Raw genomic sequence first — 22,796 nt, 5'->3', positions numbered from 1 at the left:
AATTATCATAAAATTTTGTGAACTTTTGCTTCGAATTACTCTAAGAATTATCAATAGTTTGAGAAGCTACATCAAACACTCAAAAGAGGGTTTCCTCTTATTTCCAAACACCTCAAAGTTGGTTAAAAAAAACTCGGCTGTGCCTCATTTTTCCAACCTACTTCTCGGTGTTTGGAAATCGGAGGAAACACTCTTCCTCGTGTTTGATATGTTACTTGGTATATATTATGTAATGGGCACAAATTTAACAGCACAATTCAAATCTCAAACATTTTATAAACCATCTCACAGAATTAGTAACAATGAGTAATTATTAGTAATTACGTAATAATTATCAACTTCTCTACACGTGTGCAAAACGTCTTACTAAAAACCCTAGCAAATATTGACATTTAATCCCTGTATTTTAAAAAAAGGTTTAACAAAATTCAGAGAAAATTATAAAACACATCAATTTCATACATGCGATAGCAGTCAAAAAGAAAGATGGACAAAACTGACAAGCTTTTAGACTACTGTGGAAAATCCATGGACTGAAATGAGTTGAGTGAATTCAAACCTTTTTTAATGCTTCAAAAATTATGAAAAATGATTTTCTGGAGGAACACAAAATTACATGTAATGGCAAACCAGAATTTGAAGGGCCGGTTTTGGAATTTGTGCAGATGGTAGCAGACTGAAGAGCACTTTTATAGTGCATCCGTGTGAAAAATAACATATAGAGTTTTAAGGTGATGACGTCACAAAAACTAAATTTATGAAATTATGGGATTTGTTACTATATTTGGAAAGAGCATGATGAAAAATGCCTACTTGCCAAAAATCAGCATCTTTTTGCAATTTGGGGCCAAGATATTATCTCTGTTATGCCCCGATGATAAGAACTGAGACAAAATTAGAAGGAATTGTATGGAGTCATCAGGGCACAACAGAGCTAATATCTTGCCCCAAATTACAATGAGATGCTGATTTTTAGCAAGTAGGCATTTTTCATCATGCTCTTTCAGAATATACTAACAAATCCTATCATTTCAAAAATTCAAATATTGGTGACGTCACGCTTTTGAACTCTATTATACACTCTTCTTGAGACACGTGATCAGTTGGCACTCTGCAATGTTATGACTTCCTGAACATCAAACTGCTCTGGAACCGAGAGAGAGGAGAATGGAACCAAGGTCTAAGTAACCTCTCACGTGGTACTCTGATTGATTTGCTGTCCACCATCTTTTGGGGTTCAACGTTGTTCAGTCGCTCTGCAGGGAAAAGATGATTTGAACTCAACATCTTGATTCTCTTACAGAGGAAAGCAGTTTAGCGCTCCCCTGCAGGGGCCCAGTACTCCCCTATACAAGCTATAAAGGGTATGTGCGGGGCCAAAGGGTATAGGTTTTGAACAATTTTGGCCTGAAAGCCCGAAAACGGGTATGGATTTTACAGAAATTGGTATGGATTCTAGAAATCATGTCAGGAAATGGATATGATTTTAGAAGACCAGGTCTGAAAAAGGGTACAGGTTTGGAGAGCTGAGGGGTACATCCCACCAAAAATTTTATTAATAAGGAGTTTAGCCAAGCAATTAGGGCAAAGTAAAAAAAACAAAACAAAAACAAAAACAAGCAAAAAAAAAAAAAATACATCAGTGGTTCTAAAACAACTTAATGTTTTTCTAAATGATTACAGGAGTTTGCTTGGATGGCCAGACTAAAGCCAGTGTTTTGGCATTACTGCTTTCTTCAGTGTGCAAAAACTTAGCACAATTTATTAAGGAAGTTAATATTATTAAGGAACCTAACTGTGCTATAGTTTTTGTACCCTGAAAAAGGTAGTAAATACTGAAATGACCAACTATAGTGCTTGAACAAACAAACTCTTCTCATTTTCTAGTTCATTAATTTTGTTTTCTACATGTAATTGACCAAAGGAATAAAATTGTGAATAATTCTGTAGTCAGTTAGTCTTGAGAACTGCATACACTCTTCTGAGACAAGATCCCTCTGAGATTTTTATCAAAACTAACATGAGATGGCTAAATTTTTCTTCATGGTGTTGATGGTGATGATGGCAATGATTTTGAATCCCAATGGAAGTTGCACCCATTTAGTCTCCCACACAAAGGTCAGATGCTCTTCAAAATTGACCATCCACTAACTGGTTGTCAGCTTCGTGTACGTCAATTCCCTGGTTCATATAATTATACGCAAATTATGCAAGTCCTGTATTCTTCTAATAAGACTTATTAGAAGGATCAATGGTTTCCATTAAGGCATCAGAGGTGCTGATAAAGCGTAATACAGTCGAACCTCCGCTTATGGACACCTCCCATAGGCGGACACCTCTCGTAAGCGGACACTTGGTCATGTTCTCCGCTTCATACAAACTCTACATTTTTAAACTCCTATAAGTGGACACTTCTCTTAAGTGAGCACTTTTTCTGGTCCCAAGGGTGTCCGCTTACAGGAGGCCTGTAATGCTCGGGTGTGACGAAGATGGCACTGGCAAATTGGTAATGATCTGTATGAGCCAGAACAATGCATGGTGACGATGATAGCTGGAAAAAATGATCTCACCTCTATGCACCAAATAAATGCTTGTATCATGAGGGCCATAAGGATAGTTTGACAGTTTACAATTCTGGAGAAAAGAAAAGAGGTCAAAATAAGTATTACAGGACCTTGATGGTGTGCTTTACAGAAAGAGACATTACGATAGATGTGTTTTTTCAGGCAGTAACACAGGCACACTTGGGAAAAGGAAATCTGACTTCTCCCAACAGGAGTTGAACCTATGAGCTTCCGATTTCTACCATTGAACTACAGGAGGCTGCTAGGATTTGAATGTTGACAAGTGGTATAATTATGTGAAAGAAATGTGATGTATGGTTTAAGCATGGTGAATATATGATAGATGGCTTAAAGGACAGACTGTTACCTACATTATATATAGTGTCATTTTTGAATGGCCAAAAATATATTTATATCAAATTATGAGAATGTTAAAAAAAGGTTCCATTTTGTTAACAACAACCCTACTAGTGCACAGAAACTAATACTAATTTTCTTTGGCTGCGGGTGGCAAGGATGGAAATGGATTGCAACGTGAAAAATTTGACCTTTTTTCCAGTTTGTACTGTATGTGTTTTTGGGAGAAAAAACTGACTAAAACTGATCAATTAGTTGTTATTCTTTGGAGAAATCACTTAACATTTTCCTCCTGGTGGTCTACAGCTGTATATAAGATCAATTTCATGGTAATGAAAAAGCACTTTTAGCAGTTTTGATGAAAATACAGCAAACTATCCGTGACAGCGCCCCAAACATAACATTACATTTCTTTCCCAAGAGGCCTCATATTACCTCAAGAATGAGACTTCTGTTTTTCATATCTTGTGTCCACGGTGGAACATATCGCTGTGGGATTTGAGGATGATGACGTGACCAGATGGGTAGACTAAATAAAATGATAGAAACAACATTAGGTATAAAATTTAAGCTTCCAATAACTGCAGATTTTGACAAACATTTTGTCTTGAAATCTCACAAAAGTTTATTTAATAAACACAAAAAAGTTTACAAAATCCGCCATTAGGCTAAAGCACATGGTTCTCCTGTAATACGACACTGCGCATGTACCGTGTGTTACTAGGCAACAATGAAATGTAATAATACCGCTGAATATCATGACACATTTTAAGACAAAATAAGCGATAAGCAAATCTGACATTTTGACAACTCCATGTCGTCATCATCAATGAATATGCAAGGTAATCATTTTTTACATTACTGCATCTTCCACTACTTCCACTACATCTTCCACCACTTTTATTGATCCAAACGTGTTTTTTCTAAGAGGTCCGCTACACTAATTGACCCAGCTTGGGGGGGGGGGGGGGGAGGGGGTTAGGGTTAGGGTTAGGGGGGGGGGAAACCCATATGTTTTGCCTCTGTGAAGAGTATGGTTTTCAGGTTTTCCAGCAGTTTAGTCTGGGATAGGCGGTATTAAGAAATATAGGCAGTTTTGGTCTATAATAGTGTAGTGATCCAAAAAGCAGCTGAACTTGGTCTGGTTTAGAGTAATGGTTTCAGAGTCCTCCAAGCTGCACACCCCCACCCAAACATTTTTATAGTCCCCCCTCTGAGTTGGCCTCACATAGTGTACAGTATACCAATACCAAAAGACAATACACTGAGAGTCATTAAAAGCGGTTAAAGTGCATATTAATTGACAGAAATTTGTTTATTAGCTTGATCAAATTTAATACCTGACGCAAGATGAGAGACTGGGGATTTCAATACAGGATAAGTACCTTCGCGTTCCATTTGCATTCACCTCTTTTGTACTCCCTTCATTTCATTTTTAGAGCAATACACTCAATTGTCCATTTAGGATCTTCCGAGTAAAATGGTAGATGAAATTTATGCTCGGTTGAGTGCAGTAAGTGAAGTAAGTAAGTGAACTTTATTTAAAGGCTGGTTTCCATATGATCGCGGATCGCAGATCGCAATAAGGTCTGCGATCATATGGAAACTACTTCTGCGATCGTAGCGATCCTGCGATCGCGATCGCAGAAGATAGAACCATGTTCTATCTAAAGGCTGGTGTCCATATGATCGCAGACGATCGCAGACCTTATTGCGATCTGCGATCCGCGATCATATGGAAACCAGCCTTAAGACAGGGTGACCCATGGCCAATCAGCTATATACAGCTAGTTGTTTGGACATATAAAGAGTTGGAGTTGTTCAATCGTTAGGGGATTAATGAGCAATTGGCTACTACTTTTTTACGAGCATAAGACGCTATTTTAAGTTGCACGTCCTTCGCAAAAAAAGTTAGCTTTATATCCCGCTACATAAGCTTAAGCTTAACTTAACTCTCGACTGTAAACAAAACAAAAAAACTCCTTGACAACTTACACAAAAATACTTAAAATGACGAGCTGAAGTTACCTGTGTCTCGTTTGAGTGTCAGTTGCCATGTCCTCTAGCTCCAAATTCACTCGTGTAAGTGAAAACGTTCGTTTAGAGGTTTTAATTAACCAAACCAGCCTTCGAGACAATTCCAAATTTAGTGTCAAAACGAGGGCTCTCGAACGTCTCGAAGGAAACGCTACTTCAATCGAGGGGTACTGCGTACGAGTCGCGTCCAGTCCTAACAGGCCAAAATAGGCACAAAAGGCGTGCATCGTCAAAGAAAGCATTTCTCCTTTCATTTCTCCCTCGCATAATCCCTGAATGGAAGTCATTACCCACGTAACAAGCCTGATGTTACAGATGGATATACAGGTACAAATATTACAAACAAATACAAGTAATTTTAGAATACAGCACTTGAAATTACCGTACAGAAGGATAATACAATACATTCGATTGCATAACGTTAGGTGGACTATTTTTTTGTGTGGAGATAATAAACCATCGAAAATATTCCAACATCTCGATACTTTAAGTTCGTCTCCACTCTCTATTCCCTTCAGGAGTCAGATTTTAACATTACATCTAACAACAACAACAAAACGTGCTTCACTAGTTACATTAAAAATTAAAAAAAAAAAAAAAAAGAGGAGCTGCAGGTAGCTTTAAGCTATTGAAAGCAGCCTCAGAGGAAAAGGCGGTATATATTAAAATAAAAGAAAGAAAATTTTAAGTTTAAAAACAAACTACAGTGTAGGGTTAATCAGTTAAAATTTCTCGATGTGATGTACATGATTATCGGCGCGGTACAAAACCAACAAACAGAAGATAATTAAAAAAAAACTAAATCCTCTTTTTCTTTAAGTTTACCGAACTTGAAATTCGCCATCTATTTTCTTTACTATTACATTGCGCTTTCAACACTACTGATCCTAGCAATATGGGGACGCGCCGGTTAGATACTTAACCAAGTAAACGTGGTTACTGCAAGCGACTGCATGGAAAACGGTACGGCGGATGCGTGATCAGTGCATTCGATTCCCGTCGGCGAAATTTTCTTTGTCTCATTGAACATTTGATCTTGTTTTTTTTTTTTTTTTTAATATTTTCACCAACAGAACTTACTTCTTAGTAGTGTTATCGTCTCTTTTTTAATTAAGATAAAATTTCTGACTAACTCTTACAAAGTAGTGTGCAAAAATGAACATTTTTTAGAATCATATTTATCTGAGACTTATTTTCGTTTGGAGTATCTTCTTGTTTTCTGCTCGCTCACTCGGATCCGGCATCACAGTCGTAAGATAGTGCTTATACTTCATAATTATTTTATAATTTAAAAATTTTAATCAAATTAACAAAGTATTATGGACACACTGTAATGTGCAAAAGTACACAACGACTGAAAAGTAAAATCCAATTCACCATGTTCTAGATTATTACATGTTCAGCTCAGCTCAGCATAAAGCAGTTGAATTTTGTGTGTGATGTCTTAGTTAAGTTTGTGTTAAAATGTACTTATTCCTCTCGAACTCATCAAATCTAATCATGACAGTGTACGCAAAGCTAGAGAGGCATACCTCATCGACAGAGGTCAAACTATTGAACCCTTAGGTTCCCTTAGGAGAGATGAGACATGAACATTTTTCCCGTCTTTCATCTTCCTAAGTTATGTAATTAACTCATTGTTACGTAATTTGTTTTCGTCTACCACGTTGTAACGTGAGCTAATTTGCTTATACGGATTTATCAGTTGTATTTTCAAATTTCAAATTGTAACGTTTTTGTTTATGTAACTTTAGCCTTTTTTCAGGTATCTATTGTAACTGTTTAAAATTGTAACGTATCTTGCCACAGGGTCAGTCTCAAACATACCCTGAAGAAGAAAGGCCGTGCCTTTCGAAATATTGAAAAATATACTTCCCTGACCGTGAAATCAGCCTTGCTCTTTTTTTAGATTATTTGCTTTAAAGTTTTTTTGCTGATTAGATCCTTCACTACAGGATCCGGTACTTTTATTTTGTCACAGTGGTCCATACAAACACAGTTAAAATGTATAAATTTTTGTGGTTAGATTTTTTTATCTGGTTTTAGTAGTGTTTTTTTTTTTCTGGCGCATGATAATGTCTATATAATATATGTATTTATTGCCGAGTGCTATAGTGTTTTCAAAAAAACCAACCTGCTTCAAAAGGCAATGAAAGCGCTCGTTAATGGATCTGAAGGAATATGTGGGCAGCTGTTAATTAATCGGTACCCGATCCATTATAAAAATCTTTGAAGTCATTGTTAAAAGCAACTGCTGTTAGAAGCTGCCACCGACGGTGTATTTGATCTATTCGATTTAAATTTTTGTCACATTAAAAGCTAGCGTACGCGTTGTTTACGTACTTTAGCTATATTTATTTATAAGTCTTACAGTGCCTTGCCTTACCTTATCCTACCTTTGTAAATTTTAATGAGTGATCACCATTTCTTCACCTTCTAATTTAAACGGGTTGGAAGAAGAAAAGGAAGATTAAAAAATGGTTGTAATCTCGATTTTTATTTTCTTCATTGCATGGACGACGTGATAGAAAATACAGGGACATAGATCTATCAATTAATCGGTGTGTTGTTCTAAAAAGCGTTAAAATCCTCATTTATCTAGCAAATGGTGGCAGTCTCGTCAGTGGATGTCATTGTCGTCTGGCAATATTTTTTGGTACAAAAGATTTTTATCGCATTTAAAACAGATCACAGGGCTCGAGTTACGTTCCGGGCCACTAGCTGGAGTTGTTTAACGGTGGCCGTGTTCAACTCTTGATAGCCAGCCTTTCTGCCTCCTAGCAGTTAGAATTTTTATGTGTAATTGATTATTTGTTTCTGTACACGTACGTTCTATTACAAACCACTAATTTTTGTGCATAGCTTATAAAAGTGCAATCCTGATAAAAAAGAAATGCCTACATTCTCAATTTTTTTTACTGTCTCTGCAATTTCGCTTTCCTTGCGTATTTGTTATCCATACATCATTTGGACGACCGTTTTTTTTGCTTAAGGACGGTGCCTACTATTAGAGAAGTGTTTTTGTTTGGTTGATCACTATGCGGGGAAAGCAGATCTTAGCAAGGGTTATTGAAATCCAAAAAGGAATTTGGGAGTAACCACGCATTTTTTAGAGATAATTCAGCAACAATTATTCAGTAAAATACAAAGAAATGTATGGGGTTTTGTTCAAAATTGAAGCTTTTTATCTCTGAAAAATGCATGGTTACCTCCAATTTTCTTTTTGGATACCAAGAGCACTTGCACTCCGCTTAGTTTTAAACTGCGCAAAAATATCCCTGTATTAGTAGGCACCACCCATAGGAAACTCGGGTATTTCGAGATGCGCAGAACTTACGCGCAGTAACAAAAGTAGCCACCGTCCTTAAGGCTTCAGACTTTTTCTTATGCTTTGGACTTTTCCTTTCTTTTCTGTGACTAATTGCTCTGTATTTTAATTAGCGAGATCAAAAAAATTGTTTGGAAATCCATTTATAACATCATAGAATGACCACTGAGTCGTTATGTAGCCAAGTTCTCATATTAATGCAGCAGTTGATGTTGAGATTTGTCACTGAAATTCCGTCGACAGAGAAATCAGTTATAAAATGGGTCAAATTTTCTTTTTTCCGAGGTTATAAGAATTCGATACACCTTCGAGGTTGCGGTTCTTGCAGAGAAAAAGCATAACCGTGCAACCACAAAGTTCTTTTAATCATTTGACAAATTATGACATTCGAGTATTTTTTCCTAACCGAAAATACAGATAAAAAAGCAGCTGAAGATTTAATCGCAACTTAGCCAATGACAAGCCAAGAATCTTTGGAGTATGATCTATTTACAACGCATTAGTTGAAGTGATGTTTCAATTAATCACAAGCCACAAACTTTATGCCTTCCATTAGCGATAACTTTAAGTGGTTAAAGCCTAAATGACATTGAGTCAGTAGTGGAGAGACCAGACATTCGATTAAGACCGGTTTTCAGTCCAGAAGCAGCTCTCAGATAATCTACCATGAAGATATGGGTGCTGAGAATCAGGAAAAATAACAAATGAACAAACTGAAGCGAAGTAAGTAAGTAGAACTGGAGTAATTGTTAAACACATCTGGGTTATTGACTGGATATTGGCGGCCAAGTATTATTTTTGCGTCAGTTGTGTCTGGCGAAACTAAACTGAAAACGTATTGTTAGAGAGCTTAGGCAATAACGATGGCGACCACAACGACAACACCACAAAACCGAATAGGTTTAATGAGCAAAAACAATCCCTCTGCAAGTGCGTTTTACGTTTTGGTACATTTCTTTGCCGTCCTCTGCAAAGCAACGTGAAATGACCAAATTCTAGGTTTTTTGGAGAACGTGAGCACACGACGGTGAATTTTTCCTTTTCTTTCTTAACTTGAATGCCACTCCTACCAATTTGGTTTCTGGATATTTCGCCGTTTCTGTAGAAGTTGAGCGAGTTGAAATAATCGCGAAGAAACACAAATGAAATAAAGGTCAGTGACGTTTTCGTTACCGTTGCCGTCGTCGCTGCTTAAGCTCCTTATTGACAAACAGGCTGTATTTCTATTTCCGTCTGGGTCAAGTTACCGAGATAAAAGACCATTATGCTGTTTTTTTCGAGAATTATGTATGAACTGAGACCAATAAAAGTTCACGTTATATATTCAATTATATCATAGTTCAAGTTGGAATAAGTCATACTGGTATAATTTTTGGGAATACTATACAGTGTTCATCAATTATTTCGATTCAAGTTGTAAAATTAATTACAACCTCTGCTTCTTGATCTTTAAACATTTTCAATGGAATTCGCTAGATTCTAGTTAACTTACGATTTTTCCAGTCCGCATGAAAATGCGCCAAATCACTCACATTTCCGTTGCTTTCGTGCCCGCTTGAAAAATCTCTGTTCACCCCGCCGTCTCAGTGAGAGAAACTTTTCGCGGGCAGTCACGTGACCAGCGTCAACCATGGCCCACGCTGTGCTTTCTGGGTACAAGATTAAGATTTCGTGACAACGCAGCTACTAAGCGTACGCAGGAGCCATTACCTGGGCTCCTGGCGTACGTGTATTAGTCGAAATATTGGCCACTAATAAATCTGCCCTTTGCCGTAGTGCCAGCCTTGCATTCAGTTTTGTATTTTCACGTTCAAGTGACGCCTGACACGAGGTCTTTCACAAGAGAGATGCAGCAAAATTACCAGCAAGTTTAATTCCTGCCTTGTGGGGACCTCTGCATTCAAACGTTTTTCTACGTACGTGTACGTTATATATAAGGACTGAAAATGTTGAAGTGTAGTTCAATGTAGCGATCAAGAGCCTCATGGCTCTAACCTTGTTTTAAAACTAAATCATTGGATAATACAATTCCAGAGTTTGATTGGCTTAGCTCCAAGGGGATACCACCCATTATACCATGCCTGAGAAATGGCGGCCTTTAACGTCTTCTGGTCGTTCTTGCAAAATAAAATCATCATCACTATTTCTTAGTTGTTTTCAAAAAAATTATCCCGCTTGCTACTGTGTGCCGTGTAAACTCTGTAAAAGGTAAAATGGAAAAGAAGACAACCTTGTTCCCACGTTCTATCCCCTTCCCGTCCCCTCTCGTACCGGAAAATTACATATTTTGGTCTGAACTATAAAGGTCAGGGTTTGGATAACCGAGCTACACAGCTCCCACCAAAAATGCCGACGAGTACCCCTCCCCCCTTCCTCGGGAGCACACAAAACTGTCCTTTATGCACAGCTTTTTAGTAAATGGATAAACCCCTACGTCGATTTTAGTTAGTATCACCTCTTTCTTTGAACACTGAGGTCCCTTTCTCGATCAATCAGAGACTGTTGGCTGTTCCACTTTTTCTCCACCATTCAAATTCCATATCTTCGAGTTTCTCCGAAGATAAAATAAATTAGATTTTTACTCTGATGGTTGCCGGCATGGCATAAAAGTCTTCTGTGATATCTGAGAAAGACGGTAGGTCGCTCTTCGCCTCCTCTTTATGCAGCTCTCAATAAGTTGTCTTTCGGCACGCACACACTCTTTTTTCAGACTCTGGACGCCCTAGGAAAAGTCGTGCTCGAATAGTAAACCATCGGATCCCGCAGTTAACACAGAGCAACGTCTATCCTGTTGTCAGATTGTTTCCCGTGAGCGGTTACTAAGAGAACGAGCCACGATGGCTAAGCCGATGTGGTGAGCAAAGCAAAAAAAAAAATCGCATCAGGTCGCATCATGACAAATTTGCGACACCGCCGCTTCTCGATAAGAAAAAAGCGAAACACTCTGGCGCCAAAGTATTCGAAGCCCATACAGCCTTTACTTGAGAAAAGCTAGAGTAGTTTCAACAGAAAAAAACTTCCTACCAGATAGATTGACAGTACAATAATTGTTTCTACTCTTTACTGACCAGGTCAGGGCTTATGATGAGGACTGTCTTCACAGTTTTCGCAGCTCTTTCTTCCGTTATTGGGATTTGCGGTATTATCCTCAACTTTAGCGTTTGTTTCGCGTACTTCCTGAACAGTCGGCTCCTGGATGCTTCCAACATCTTCATACTCAACATTTCGACTGGCGATCTTTTATACTCAATCGTAGCACTTCCGCTGCTAGTTTTATCAAACGCACGAGGTGAGTGGTTGTTCGGCGAGGCGGGATGCACTGCTTATGGTTTTCTCACGACCTTTTTTGCGCTTGGATCGTTGACGAATCTTGCTGGTGTTGCATATGAACGGTACTTTACACTATGCAAGCTCTATGACAAAGGAGAAGCACAATTCAGTCGGAAAAAAGCCTTGCTACTCTCCACGCTATTGTGGTGCTACTCATTCTTCTGGAGCTTCACGCCCGTTCTTGGTTGGTCTAGCTACGTACAGGAAGGAGTTGGAACGAGCTGCTCTGTAAACTGGAGATCAAGAGAGGCAAGTGATTTCTCATACACCATCTGCTTGATGCTGGCATGCTTTGCACTACCCGTATCTGTGATCGTCTTCTGCCACTTTAAGTCTTATAAAGTTATCCGTAAGTTAAGCGAGAAAGCAAAGGGAAGCTGGGGTGTGAATGCCTTCGTCACCAAAGACACCCTTTTAGCGGAGAGGAAAATGGCGTGGATAGCAGTTATCATGACAGCAGGTTTTCTGATTGCTTGGTCGCCGTACGCCGTCTCTTCTTTGGTGGCGATTTATGACCCAGATCTGGTCAGCGGTATTGCTGCCTCGATTCCAGCATACATAGCCAAATCTTCTGCATGCTACAATCCATTCATTTATATGTTGACGTACAAAAAACTTCGGAGCGCAATGGTTCGTGTGCTTTGCTGTAAGAAGAATGAGGTTCATCCTACAGTAGAAGTCACCCCATGGGAAGAAGCGTGCTCTGCTAAACCTTATATCATCCACCAACATCCACCAACGTTAAAAACGTTAGACGTATCAAACCTCTCTGTATAAGCTACACTCTTCAGATTGACTATAACTCAAGCAGTTTAAGACCTGGGTTTGAAGGGTGTTCAGAAATTATGAATGATCCCCTATATCTTCGGTTTCTCTGCCTAGAACAGGATGAAATTTCCCCTGAATATAAAACTCCATGCTTTCCTTTGCCTTAACGCATAAGTTTGATCACGTGAAAAATCACGTGACCAAAAAATTAAAATTTTATTTATATAGATAACTGAATTAGCGTTTCCAAAGTAGATTTAAACTATTGAACATTCTACGTTTGGAATGACTATCCTCAAGTTTTTAAATTGGAGAAATTAACAATCAAAGATTGAATTTCGACTAAGAATTACCTTTGTCCTGACAATTTTTTTCTGGAGAACAATGGACGACCATTCCAAACGTGAAGGGCTGCAGATATTTAATCTTTATTAGAAACGCGTTTTTGTGTGCTGTTTTCTCTTAAAACCGTCGCCTACCTGTCAAATCTTTGCTTTTTTTACGAAAACGATCACGTGACATGCCACGTGATCTAGGTATAGCGCTACTTATTATGCTTAGAAATGTTAAGAATAATAAAACCTTTTTATCTGCCAAATTTTAGTTCAGTGTCATTCAATTTGTTAAAGTTGTGCTGAATGAACCATTTTTCCTCTTAAACGCCCTTAACCCAGGCCTTAAACTGCTTGAGATGTGTAATAACAAAAGCAAAAACAACAGCAACAACAACAATAATATCATGCTTTATTGAATGTTTCCATGGAAGAAATAATTGAAAAGGAGGATCTTGAGGTTTAAGGTTACCCTTTAAGCGGATCACCTTTTTAACAACTGGATCATTGTATAATGCAATTCCAGGCATTTGATTGGCTAAGCGGCCATGGTATATGAGCTATTATATCATGAATGGGAAATACAACCATTCAGTTGTCTTCTGGTTGTTCTTGCAAAACAAATTCGGCAAGTTCTAGCAATAGTTTTTGGCTGTTTTTAATAAAACAATTATTCCATTCGTGCTTGTTGGATAGAAGAAGAAGAAGAAGAAGAAGAAGAAGAAGAAGAAGAAGAAGAAGAAGAAGAAGAGGCTTTTATTTAAAACAGGGTAATTCCTTCAGTAATTATAAAAACAATATGAGATGATTTTAGCCAATTTGGCGTTACGCACCTCGTTGGCTATCTATCATCTCATATCCAACGCGTGCTCGTGGACTTATTGTTAATTGCATTAATGATAATGTTGATAAAAGTAATAGATAAGAAGCGAGTCAAAAAACAATACTTTAAGAACCTCAAGAATCCTCCGAAGAGTCCACGGAATTAGTAAGGTGGCTTGTTGTCACCCGACAGGTGTAGTGTCACCACCAGCAATGCCACTGACATCAGTGTATCAAAAAACAAAACAAACAAACAAACAAACAAACAACAACAGCAACGACGAAAACGATAATGACGACAAGTAGACGGCAACGACGACGCTGAAGATGGGAAATATTTGTATCAATTTGTAAAATTTGCCGACTACTATATTTCCTCTACTTACATCCTTTTACAATATTAGTTCAGTTTTTTCTCTCAGACAAGAGAACTCGTCCATGAGAAGTGTCTTTCTTAACATTTAGTTTTTTATTTTGACTAAAATGAGTAATTCTTATGCACAAGTGGACCTTTTTTAATATCATACTTAGAGTTAACTCATAATCAGATCATTTGAAGAGCACTTTGAAAGGGTAACATTAACATTAGCATGTAATTCAAAAATTTCAATAACAAAAAAGATGGTTAAATAATAATAATCTTTATTAAGATGACTTTTTCATATAAAATATGGTTTTCAAAAAGGATCTCGTTACATTTCTCGTAATTACGAAGTGAAAGAAATGTAAATCTAATTTGTTTTAACATGTTGCACTTAAAAAATTCTATTTGAATCAGTTGTGTTATAAGTTATCAAGGCGCCGATTCAGTGTGTTCAAATGTCCAATTTTTATTAGATCTTTGAGAACTGTCAATACGAAGCCAGCTAAATTTGATTTTCATACCTTTCGAGATCAGAAAGCGTCTTTTTCTGAATATGATGTATACTGTCGGATAAAATTATATTATTGATATTTGCTTCTTCAAAACACATCCAGGGAAAGACGATAATTACAATAAAGTTTTTTCGAAAAAGCAATAATCTTATTCAAAAGAAAATAAGAGTAGCCCTTAATTGACTTCAAGTGAAAAGCACGATTGCTATTCATCAATAGCTTCCCCTGTTTTGTTTAAAAAGGGTTTTTTTTTTTTACCAAAATCAGTCCTATTTAGTTCTAAGGCGAAGAGGAAGGTGTGTAGTAATATTCAATAATGTATTAGATCACTTTTTTAATCGTGTCTAAAGTAAAGGAAAAGTCATTGCTATTGAACACGAACATCACTCGAATTTTAATAAATTCTGTTAAAATTTTTTACGCTTTTTGCAGCCAGTGTACATCTTTTGTTTCATTTTCTAAAGTTGTCATTTGCCTGTTAGAAAGAGCGAGTGATCAATTTTGACCCGATGCAGCTTGGGAAGGAGAATAAGAAGGAGGGAGAGGAGGAGAAACATCAAATGGCTTTTGATTTCGTATTTTTGTTTTCTTAGCTGCGGCCAATTCCTAATTCAAGGAGTGCTTAAAAAGCCAAAGACAACATGCGTGCGGTCGCAAAAGCGGCGTATTTTTCCACGATCAGCAATGCTCTAAAAAAATGTAGCATTTTTCTTGCGGAAGCACTACTCTTACGTTTTTGTAGTATTTTCGTGCGACCATCACACTGAAGTTCATTGATCATTTATTAAGACCTTGCGAAAATTATCAGTTGCATTCGATTATCATTTTCCAAAAGCAAAAGTACGTGGCATCAGTGTGGCATCACCATATGGCCAATAACAAACCTGGAGTCTTAACGAGTTAATTTTAGAGGGTGAATTATTTTCAACACATTAAATGAAAGTGATGACTTTTCGATTACGACCCATTAGCGCTAGAAATGGTAAAAGCCTAAATGACAGAGGAACTGTGTTCGGTTGCCATTCGATTAAGATCTGCGGGTCTCGCTAAGATCATTTACGATCTTGTGTAAAATCCCGTTTGATTTGAAGACGTAAAGAAGCTGCAAGAGAAGTAAGTTGATGACTTTTATATGTAAAGTGGTGATATAGCAGTGTTTTCCTCCTTTTCTGATATTTGTTTGTTGTCGAAAGATCAAGAAAGTTTTCACTCTAGTTCTGCAACCTCAAAGAGTGTACACACTCAAACAAAGTGTTGTTACGTTTGTTAATGGACTAATGTAACACATATCTACCAGTTCGTTGTGCGTCTGTTATCGTGCCTTTAGTCCGGCTGATCACACTCGTGTAATGGCTCCACGTTTATTGTATCTTTCTCCTTTTATTTTATTATTTTGCATTATGGTAAATCCAAAACGGCCCGGAAAATGTCCTGGATGCAAGTTTTCCAAATCTGAACATGTTTTCGGCACACTGAGCAAATCTTTCAGCATGCGAACGATGCGGCGAATGGTTCATGGACCATACACGTAGCAAGACGAACTTGATTTTACTTCGCCAACAGAACTTTCTTCTCAGAAGTGTTATTGGCTTTTTTATTTTGGATAAACTGTGAAATCTTGACTAATTCTTATGCAAAAGTGAACGTTTCAGTTTAGAATAATATTTACAGACTTCTTCGTTTACACAATCTTTTTTTTTCTGCTTGCTTATTCGGACTCAGCATTTTCGTAAGGTAGCGCTTAAACTCTAGCGGCATTATTATATAATTTAACAATTTTAATATTAAAATAACCGAAGTATTATGGACACATCAGTGACGCGGGCAAAGTTACATAACGATGTAAAATCCAATTTATCACATTCTAGCATATTACATGTTCAGCCCAGTATAAAGCAGTTGAATTTTGTATGTGAAGTGATATCGCTAGTTGAATCTGTGTTAAAACTGATGTCTAGACTTCTGTGGTTAGTCTTTTATTGTTAAACAGTGTTTTTTTTTCTGGATATGACAATGTCTATTGATAATACATTTATTGGTGATCTCTGCTTTTAAAATGCACCGAGTGGTATAGCTTTTTCTAAAACAATCTGCTTCTTAAGGCCGGCAATGAAAGCGCTCCATCTTTAATGCATCTGAAAGAAAATAATATGGCCGGCAGCTGTTAATTAATCGGCATCGTCTATCATAAAAATCGTTGAAGTGATTGCTAAAAGCAACTACTGTTAGAAGTTGCCACCGACGGTGTATTTGGTCTATTCGATTTAAATTTTTGTCACTTTAATAGCTAGCGTTGTTTACGTCTTTACCTATATTTGAATGAGTGTTCGCAATCTCGCTTTTTATTTTCTTCAGCCAGTTGCTAAAATCAAAAAGCTCATTCATGGACGTGATGGAAAATGCGGGACATCTATCATTTAATCGGTAGTGCTATGCTAAAAAAGAGCTGAAATCGTCATTAAACTAGCAATTTGCGGCACTCACATTAGCGGAGAGTTTTGATAAATTTAGTCCTATACTAATTTTTGTCATCTTTTGATAATACAAAAGATTTGTTATCGCATTTAAAAGAAAGCAAAGGGTGAAGTTGGAGTTGTCTTAAGGTAGCTGTGTTCAACTCCTCGGTTTAACTCTTGTATTAAAATATCCAGCCTTTCTGTTCCCTGGCAGTTAGGATCTTTATGTATAATTTGATAATTTGTTTCTGATTATTTGAGTGAAGTACCTGTTAACTAGGTAAGGGGCTGCTGAGCTGCGCACACTTACTTTCTATTACGGACAACACATTTCTGTACATAGACTATAAAAGTGCAATCCTGATAAAAATGAAATGTCTACATTCTGTAAATTTCCGTTACCATCTCTGCAATTTCGCTCTCTTTAAGCATCTGTAGTTTATCTTGAACTCGTAGAAGGAAGCTTTTCAAAACCATTAATCATTTGGATGACCTTTTGTTCTTAAGCCGAGGCTTAAGACTTGTTCTTATGCTTTGTAGTTCTCCTTTCTTTTGTCGCGGACTAATTGCTCTGTATTTTACCTAGCGGAATCAAAAATTTGTTTGGAAATCCATTTATAACATCATAGAATGACCAGTCGTTAAGTTACCAGGTTTTGGTATTAATGCAACTGCAACAGTTGATGTTGAAATTTGTCAATGAAATTCCGTCTAAAGTTAATACGGTTATTAAAAACGGCAACATGATTTTCTTTCCGACTTTCCAAATTCAATACACTTTCAAGGTTGCGGTTCTTGCAACGAAAAAACACAACCGTGCCACTCGAAACTCTTTATTTAATCATTTGACAAATTATGACATTCAAGTATCTTTTTCCAAATTGAAAATACCATAAAATAGCAGCGGATTTAGATAGATGAAACAAATCCCAATCTAGCCAATGACGAGCAGAGAATCTTGAGTATGATCTTTTTTCAACACATTACTTGAAATGATGCACCACCCACAAGCTTTATACTTTAAACATTATCGTGCATAAAGAAAGATCATTATTATTATGCCTACCATTAGCGATAGCTTTAAGTGGTAAAAGCTTAAATGACACAGAGTCAGTAGAGCTTCGAGAGACATTCGATTAAGATCGGTTTTCAGGCCAGAAACAGCTCTTGTATAATCTACAATGAAGATATGAGTGCTGAGAATCAGGTAAAATAACAAATGAACAAACTGAAGCGAAGTAAGTAGAACTGGTTAAGTAATTGTTAAATACATTTGGTTTATTGCGGACCAAACATGAGATCAAGAGGGCTGGATATTGGCCAAGTATTATTTTTGCATCAGTTGCGTTTGGCGAAACAAAATTCATGAAAAGCTTATTATTGACAGGCAGACTTCAATTTCTATTTCCGTCAGTTCGTCAAGTTACTGAGATGAAAGACAGTGCTAGCTAGCGCTGTTACTGCGAGAATTACACACGAACTTAGGCCAATAAAAGTTCATGTTTTATTTAACAATTATTCCACGAGCGCGCGTTGGATATGAGATGATAGATAGCCAACGAGGCGCGTAGCGCCGAGTTGGCTATAATCATCTCATATCCAACAAACGCAAGTGGAATAATTGTTTTATTAAAAACAATCGAGAACTATATTGCTAGGTCTTACTGATTTCGCTGTGCAAGAACGACCAGAAGGCAATTTAATGGTCACCATTTCTCGGCCATGGTATAATGGCTCATATACCATGGCCGCTAAGCCAATCAAATCCCTCGCATTGCAGTATGCAATTATGCAGTTTTTAATAAATTTAATTATACCATAGTTTAAGCTTGAATAAGTCATACTTCTGGTATAATTTTTGGGAACATTTCTACTGTAGATCAATCTGTACTTCGATTCAAGTTTTAGAAAAAATTATCGACCTCTTCTTCTTGAGCTTTTTTGAAACCATTTTGAGATTCGTTAGATTCTTGTTAACTTACGATTTTTCCAGTCCGCATTAAAATGCGCCAAATCACTCACATTCACTAGCTTTCGTGCCAGCTTGAAAATCTCTGTTCACCTCGCCGGCTCATTGAGAGAAACTTTTCGCGGGCGGTCACGTGACCGACCACAGTCCTGACCGTCTGATTTCTCGATACAAGATTTCACGACAACGCAGCTGATGGCACCCTGATCAAGAGCCTTATCAGCTCTAAGCTTGGTTTAAAGTCGGATCATTAGATAGTACAATTCCGGAGTTTTGATTGCCTTAGATGTGAAATAGTGGTATTTAAGAGCGATTTTCTCTAAGATCCTTATCATGATTAATTTTTTCATCTACAAAATAGATTTCGCTGACAACTCTCCCATCAACATGTCTTGGTAAGTAGATAAAAATATGAAATACGAACGGAGAAATTTAACTTTCTTAAAATTTTTGATTGGAATTTTTCGCACCCCGGGCTGTGCTTGAACCCAGTGGCTAGATCGTAAATTTTGCAAAGACTTGTAGCTGATAGTTCTGGACAGGCCCGTAGCAAGGCTAAAACAACTGAGGGGGCTTAGCAAAACGGTGAAACAAAACTACCCCCCCCCCCCCCCCACCGTCACTCAAAAACAGACTGATTTGGGAGTTTAAGATGCAACGAGAACATAAAAAAAAACCGGTAGATTTAGTAAGTAAAACAATAACTTTGCACCTGGATCACACTCTTAGGTACATGTTTTTGCCTTTTCTTTAACGTGGACTACTATGTGAAGTTTCCTAATTTCACGTTTGAAGGAGGACGTAGACAAACGACGACAAATTTTTCTTTCTCTTTTTAAATTTGGAATCGGGCAGTAAGAATCCGACTGCAGGAGAAATTTTTTTCTCTGGTCTTGAGGACATATTTGTGTGGCTTTGTTGTGTGACAACGCGGGAACACTAAATTGTTATAAACTAAGGACATTTGTATTGCTTAAAAGGAGCGGATGTCTTAGAAAACAAGTAGTTTATTTCGACAGCTTTCACGGCTTCAGATTGGTTGATTTCAATCCATTTTGATTCTTATTTCCGATTCACAAGATAGGAGTGCCTGTTAGCGAAGGAAACTGACAGGTAGTAAACAGACTAATAAAGGTTGTGAAAAGGCACTTGCAGCGTCAGAATTCAACATTAATTTGTTTTAATTATATATTTTTGGGCACATTGCTTTTTAACTTCCAAAAATTCTATGATGAATCGCAATCATAAGCTTTAATTACTGTAATAAATCTGAGGGCACAAACTTTATCTACTTTGAGCACTTATCGCAACATGCGATTTAGCCCAAGATCAGAGGAGTAAGCTGCAAAGTGCAGGCTCCCACAGTCTACACATCACTCGAGTGAAAAGTTCCATTCATCGTCTGTCAAATCTGTTAAAACATTTGGCCGCAATATAGTAACGTTGGATTTCAGAAGTCTCTTGATTTTTCGAGCGATTGGTGATTACTGTGTAAAACTCTGCAAAAGGTAAAACTGATGCGCGAGAAGACGACCTCGTTCCCAGGGCCTCTCTTTTTCCCGTCCCCTCTCTCCCTAGGGAAAAGGAAGAGGAGAGACCTGGGAACGAGGTTGTAAGAGAAGAAAACTTTCTTAGAGAGCACTCATAATTTATCTGGGTGTTTGGAGGAGAGGGGGGGAGCTAAGCCGGTCTTTTCCCCTGACGTTCCTGCTCAACGGACGCACTTGTGAGTTGCTTAGTATAAATGCTCTATATGTGCTTTCACCAGCTCCGATGCTAGAATGGACGTTTCTAAAAATGTCTGTTATCTTTTGCTCAGAGTCCAACTTTACCTGAATAAATGAGGTCTTTATTTGCGCCTTCGGAGATTTAAATACGGACTTATACTCAAATAATAACAATAAGCTTTATTTGCATGACCATATACTAATTAAAATTAATTCAATTTTCACATTTAATTTTGCGGCCGGAGAAATGCGTGAAGTGTTGTGTTCGGCTGTGCGTAAATTCAGTGTTTACGTCCTGATCTTATCGATTACGTTTGATACCGAAGGGAGATTTATCGCACTGTGGAATTTCCTATTCTTTCACTCACGTCATTCTCTCGGATTTTCAGGGTAATCTCCTTTATAGGTTTTCATGTTTGCGTTTGATGTTTGCTGAAAAGAGCAGTTCTGCATATGAAAGTCGAACTTTTGAAAAATATCCGTCCTGATAAGTTGCCCTTAGTTTCGCTAAATGGAAGGATTTAGCAGACAACACACCTACTAGCTGTTTTCTTTTAAGTCCTTCCCTTTATTTTACGTCTTTGTTTTTTTCCCGTAATCTCGGCTGATGGCGAATACATACACCACACATACACCGAATACGTTAATAAATAATAATAATAATAATAATAATAATAATAATAATAATAATAATAATAATAATAATAATAATAAGATTTAAATAGCGCCATATCCATGGCTCATGGCGCTTTACAATAGGATAGTATCAAAACGAAAATCACATCAAAAACTTACACGAGTGATAATCTAATTCAATCTAATCTAATCTAATCTAATCTTATCTAATCTAATCTAATCTAATCTAATCTAATCTAATCTAATCTAATAATAATCTAATCTAATCGTTGGCTTAAAACCTAGAATAAAAACATCGTCATAGTTTAAAAATATATATATAAAACAAGTTACGAATAAAAAGCCTCTCTAAAAAGTAGTGTTTTTATCAGGAGTGCTCAACGGCAGTTTTTTCGGGAAAGCTGTGTGTTGTCCTGTAACGCTGTTTAGGCGCATGTACATTCTTTTTGGCTTAATAATTAACTAGCAAGGGGAAAAAAGAACCGCTCCTCACTACCAGCAAGCGATGGACTCAGCCTTGTTGTTGCCAGCAAGCATTTATTGAAAATCAGCATTCCCAGCCAGAAATGTGTTTTGTCTTATTGGCCAGCCAGCAACTGAACTACGTGTTCCTCAATTGCCAGCCAGAAAACGGAATTTTGTTGTCTGTTTTACCAGCAACTGAAACCGATTTACCTAATTGCCTTCTTGAATTCATTTAGTTATGATTTTTCCATTAAATTCCGATTAAATTAATATAAAGTTTACCACGTATCGAGCGAGTGACATTTACCCACATTACTTAGCCCGTTCATGGTGCATGTGCGCATTCACGAGTTAATAAAATGCAAAGTACTACCAAAAAGAAGGCGGAGATGCTGCGAATTGAACTTCATCAGGTTATATTATCTCGTGACAAATTGTTTCTTAAGTTAAAACAGAAACAAATGGCCGATGAATTTTTCCCATTATTGGCCCAATCCATATAGAAATACCAGTGATGTAAGGTTCTCCGATTTTTTTTGTTCAGCCCTCTTAGTGTCATAAGGACAATCAATATATGAGAGTCTCAATGGGGGATGGCTTTGACGGTTGACGGTTATCAAGCGGAAATCATTTCCATGAGTCCAAGTTAATAATTATTAACTTTTGTGTCTTTTAGCATTAACAATTGTGTTCTTCGTGTTGGTTTTTGGTCAGAAAAAAGTTATCATTATAGTAAATCATTTACAATTTGAAACCAGAAGTACTTCTAAACGGAAGTTAGTTGTGATGTCAGTTTAGACGCAAATTTAAGTGGAAAAGACAATAAAGTGAGTATATTTGGGAACATGGAAACTGGTTTAGCAGTTAAAATGATTCTTTGAGAGCAAGACGTCCGCGATGAGCAGCTGAAATAGAGATATTTGAAAGACCTTGAAAACGTTTGACGGCTAATAATAACTACTTTCTTGCCGGTTGAAGGTAAAAATTGCCCCTTTTTGACTGTTCAACGCTACGTTTTAGGCTGTTTGACGGCTGAGAGTTAACCTCATTGAGACACTCATGTATTCCTAATCTGGAGAAATAACAGTTACCAGTTACATTCTTCCTCTGGCTTTCAGCAGCTCTTAGA

At 37.3% G+C, this 22,796-nt stretch overlaps 3 protein-coding genes across 4 annotated transcripts in view; 2 read left to right on the top strand and 1 right to left on the bottom strand.

Moving 5' to 3' along the window:
* Nucleotides 1–256: 256 nt before the first annotated feature.
* Nucleotides 257–5,120, bottom strand: LOC146484896 (sperm-associated microtubule inner protein 10-like). The gene is made up of 4 exons (XM_085104366.1): nucleotides 4,950–5,120; nucleotides 3,357–3,450; nucleotides 2,571–2,634; nucleotides 257–1,256 (listed from the first exon to the last, which is right to left on the bottom strand). The coding sequence occupies exons 1-4, from the start codon at nucleotides 4,976–4,978 to the stop codon at nucleotides 1,120–1,122; spliced, it is 324 nt and encodes a 107-aa protein (XP_084960492.1). The 5' UTR covers nucleotides 4,979–5,120; the 3' UTR covers nucleotides 257–1,119.
* An 80-nt stretch (nucleotides 5,121–5,200) lies between these two features.
* Nucleotides 5,201–14,698, top strand: LOC146484895 (opsin-VA-like). 2 transcript variants are annotated; one of them, XM_085104364.1, is made up of 2 exons: nucleotides 5,201–5,285; nucleotides 11,358–14,698. In XM_085104364.1, the coding sequence occupies exon 2, from the start codon at nucleotides 11,368–11,370 to the stop codon at nucleotides 12,391–12,393; it is 1,026 nt and encodes a 341-aa protein (XP_084960490.1). In that variant the 5' UTR covers nucleotides 5,201–5,285; nucleotides 11,358–11,367; the 3' UTR covers nucleotides 12,394–14,698. The 2 variants fall into 2 exon arrangements, with proteins under 2 accessions (XP_084960490.1, XP_084960489.1); XM_085104363.1 differs by lacking the exon at nucleotides 5,201–5,285 and adding an exon at nucleotides 8,806–9,009.
* Nucleotides 5,211–22,796, top strand: part of LOC146484894 (opsin-VA-like) — a 19,509-nt gene continuing 1,923 nt past the window's right edge. The window contains exon 1 of the mRNA XM_085104365.1: nucleotides 5,211–5,285. The gene's annotated coding sequence lies outside the window, so the exon portion shown is untranslated. The remainder of the gene's footprint in view (nucleotides 5,286–22,796) is intronic.

Source organism: Pavona decussata, unplaced genomic scaffold (genome assembly GCF_977016875.1).
Source record: "Pavona decussata unplaced genomic scaffold, jaPavDecu1.1 SCAFFOLD_29, whole genome shotgun sequence".
In the NCBI taxonomy this organism is placed as follows: Eukaryota; Metazoa; Cnidaria; class Anthozoa; order Scleractinia; family Agariciidae; genus Pavona; species Pavona decussata.
The sequence above is the reverse complement of the archived record's forward strand: the minus strand, read 5'-3'. Positions and strand labels throughout refer to the sequence as shown.

Bases quoted from the DNA above. Each gene is read 5' to 3' on its own strand.
- LOC146484896 (XM_085104366.1), bottom strand. From the start codon at position 4,978: ATGGCAACTGACACTCAAACGAGACACAG. The intron at 2,635-3,356 runs GTAATATGAGGC...TCTTTTCTCCAG, and splicing joins ACAGAAGTCTCATTCTTGAG to AATTGTAAACTGTCAAACTA. The intron at 1,257-2,570 runs GTGAGATCATTT...TTTTCCCTGCAG, and splicing joins CATTTATTTGGTGCATAGAG to AGCGACTGAACAACGTTGAA.
- LOC146484895 (XM_085104364.1), top strand. From the start codon at position 11,368: ATGATGAGGACTGTCTTCACAGTTTTCGCAGCTCTTTCTTCCGTTATT.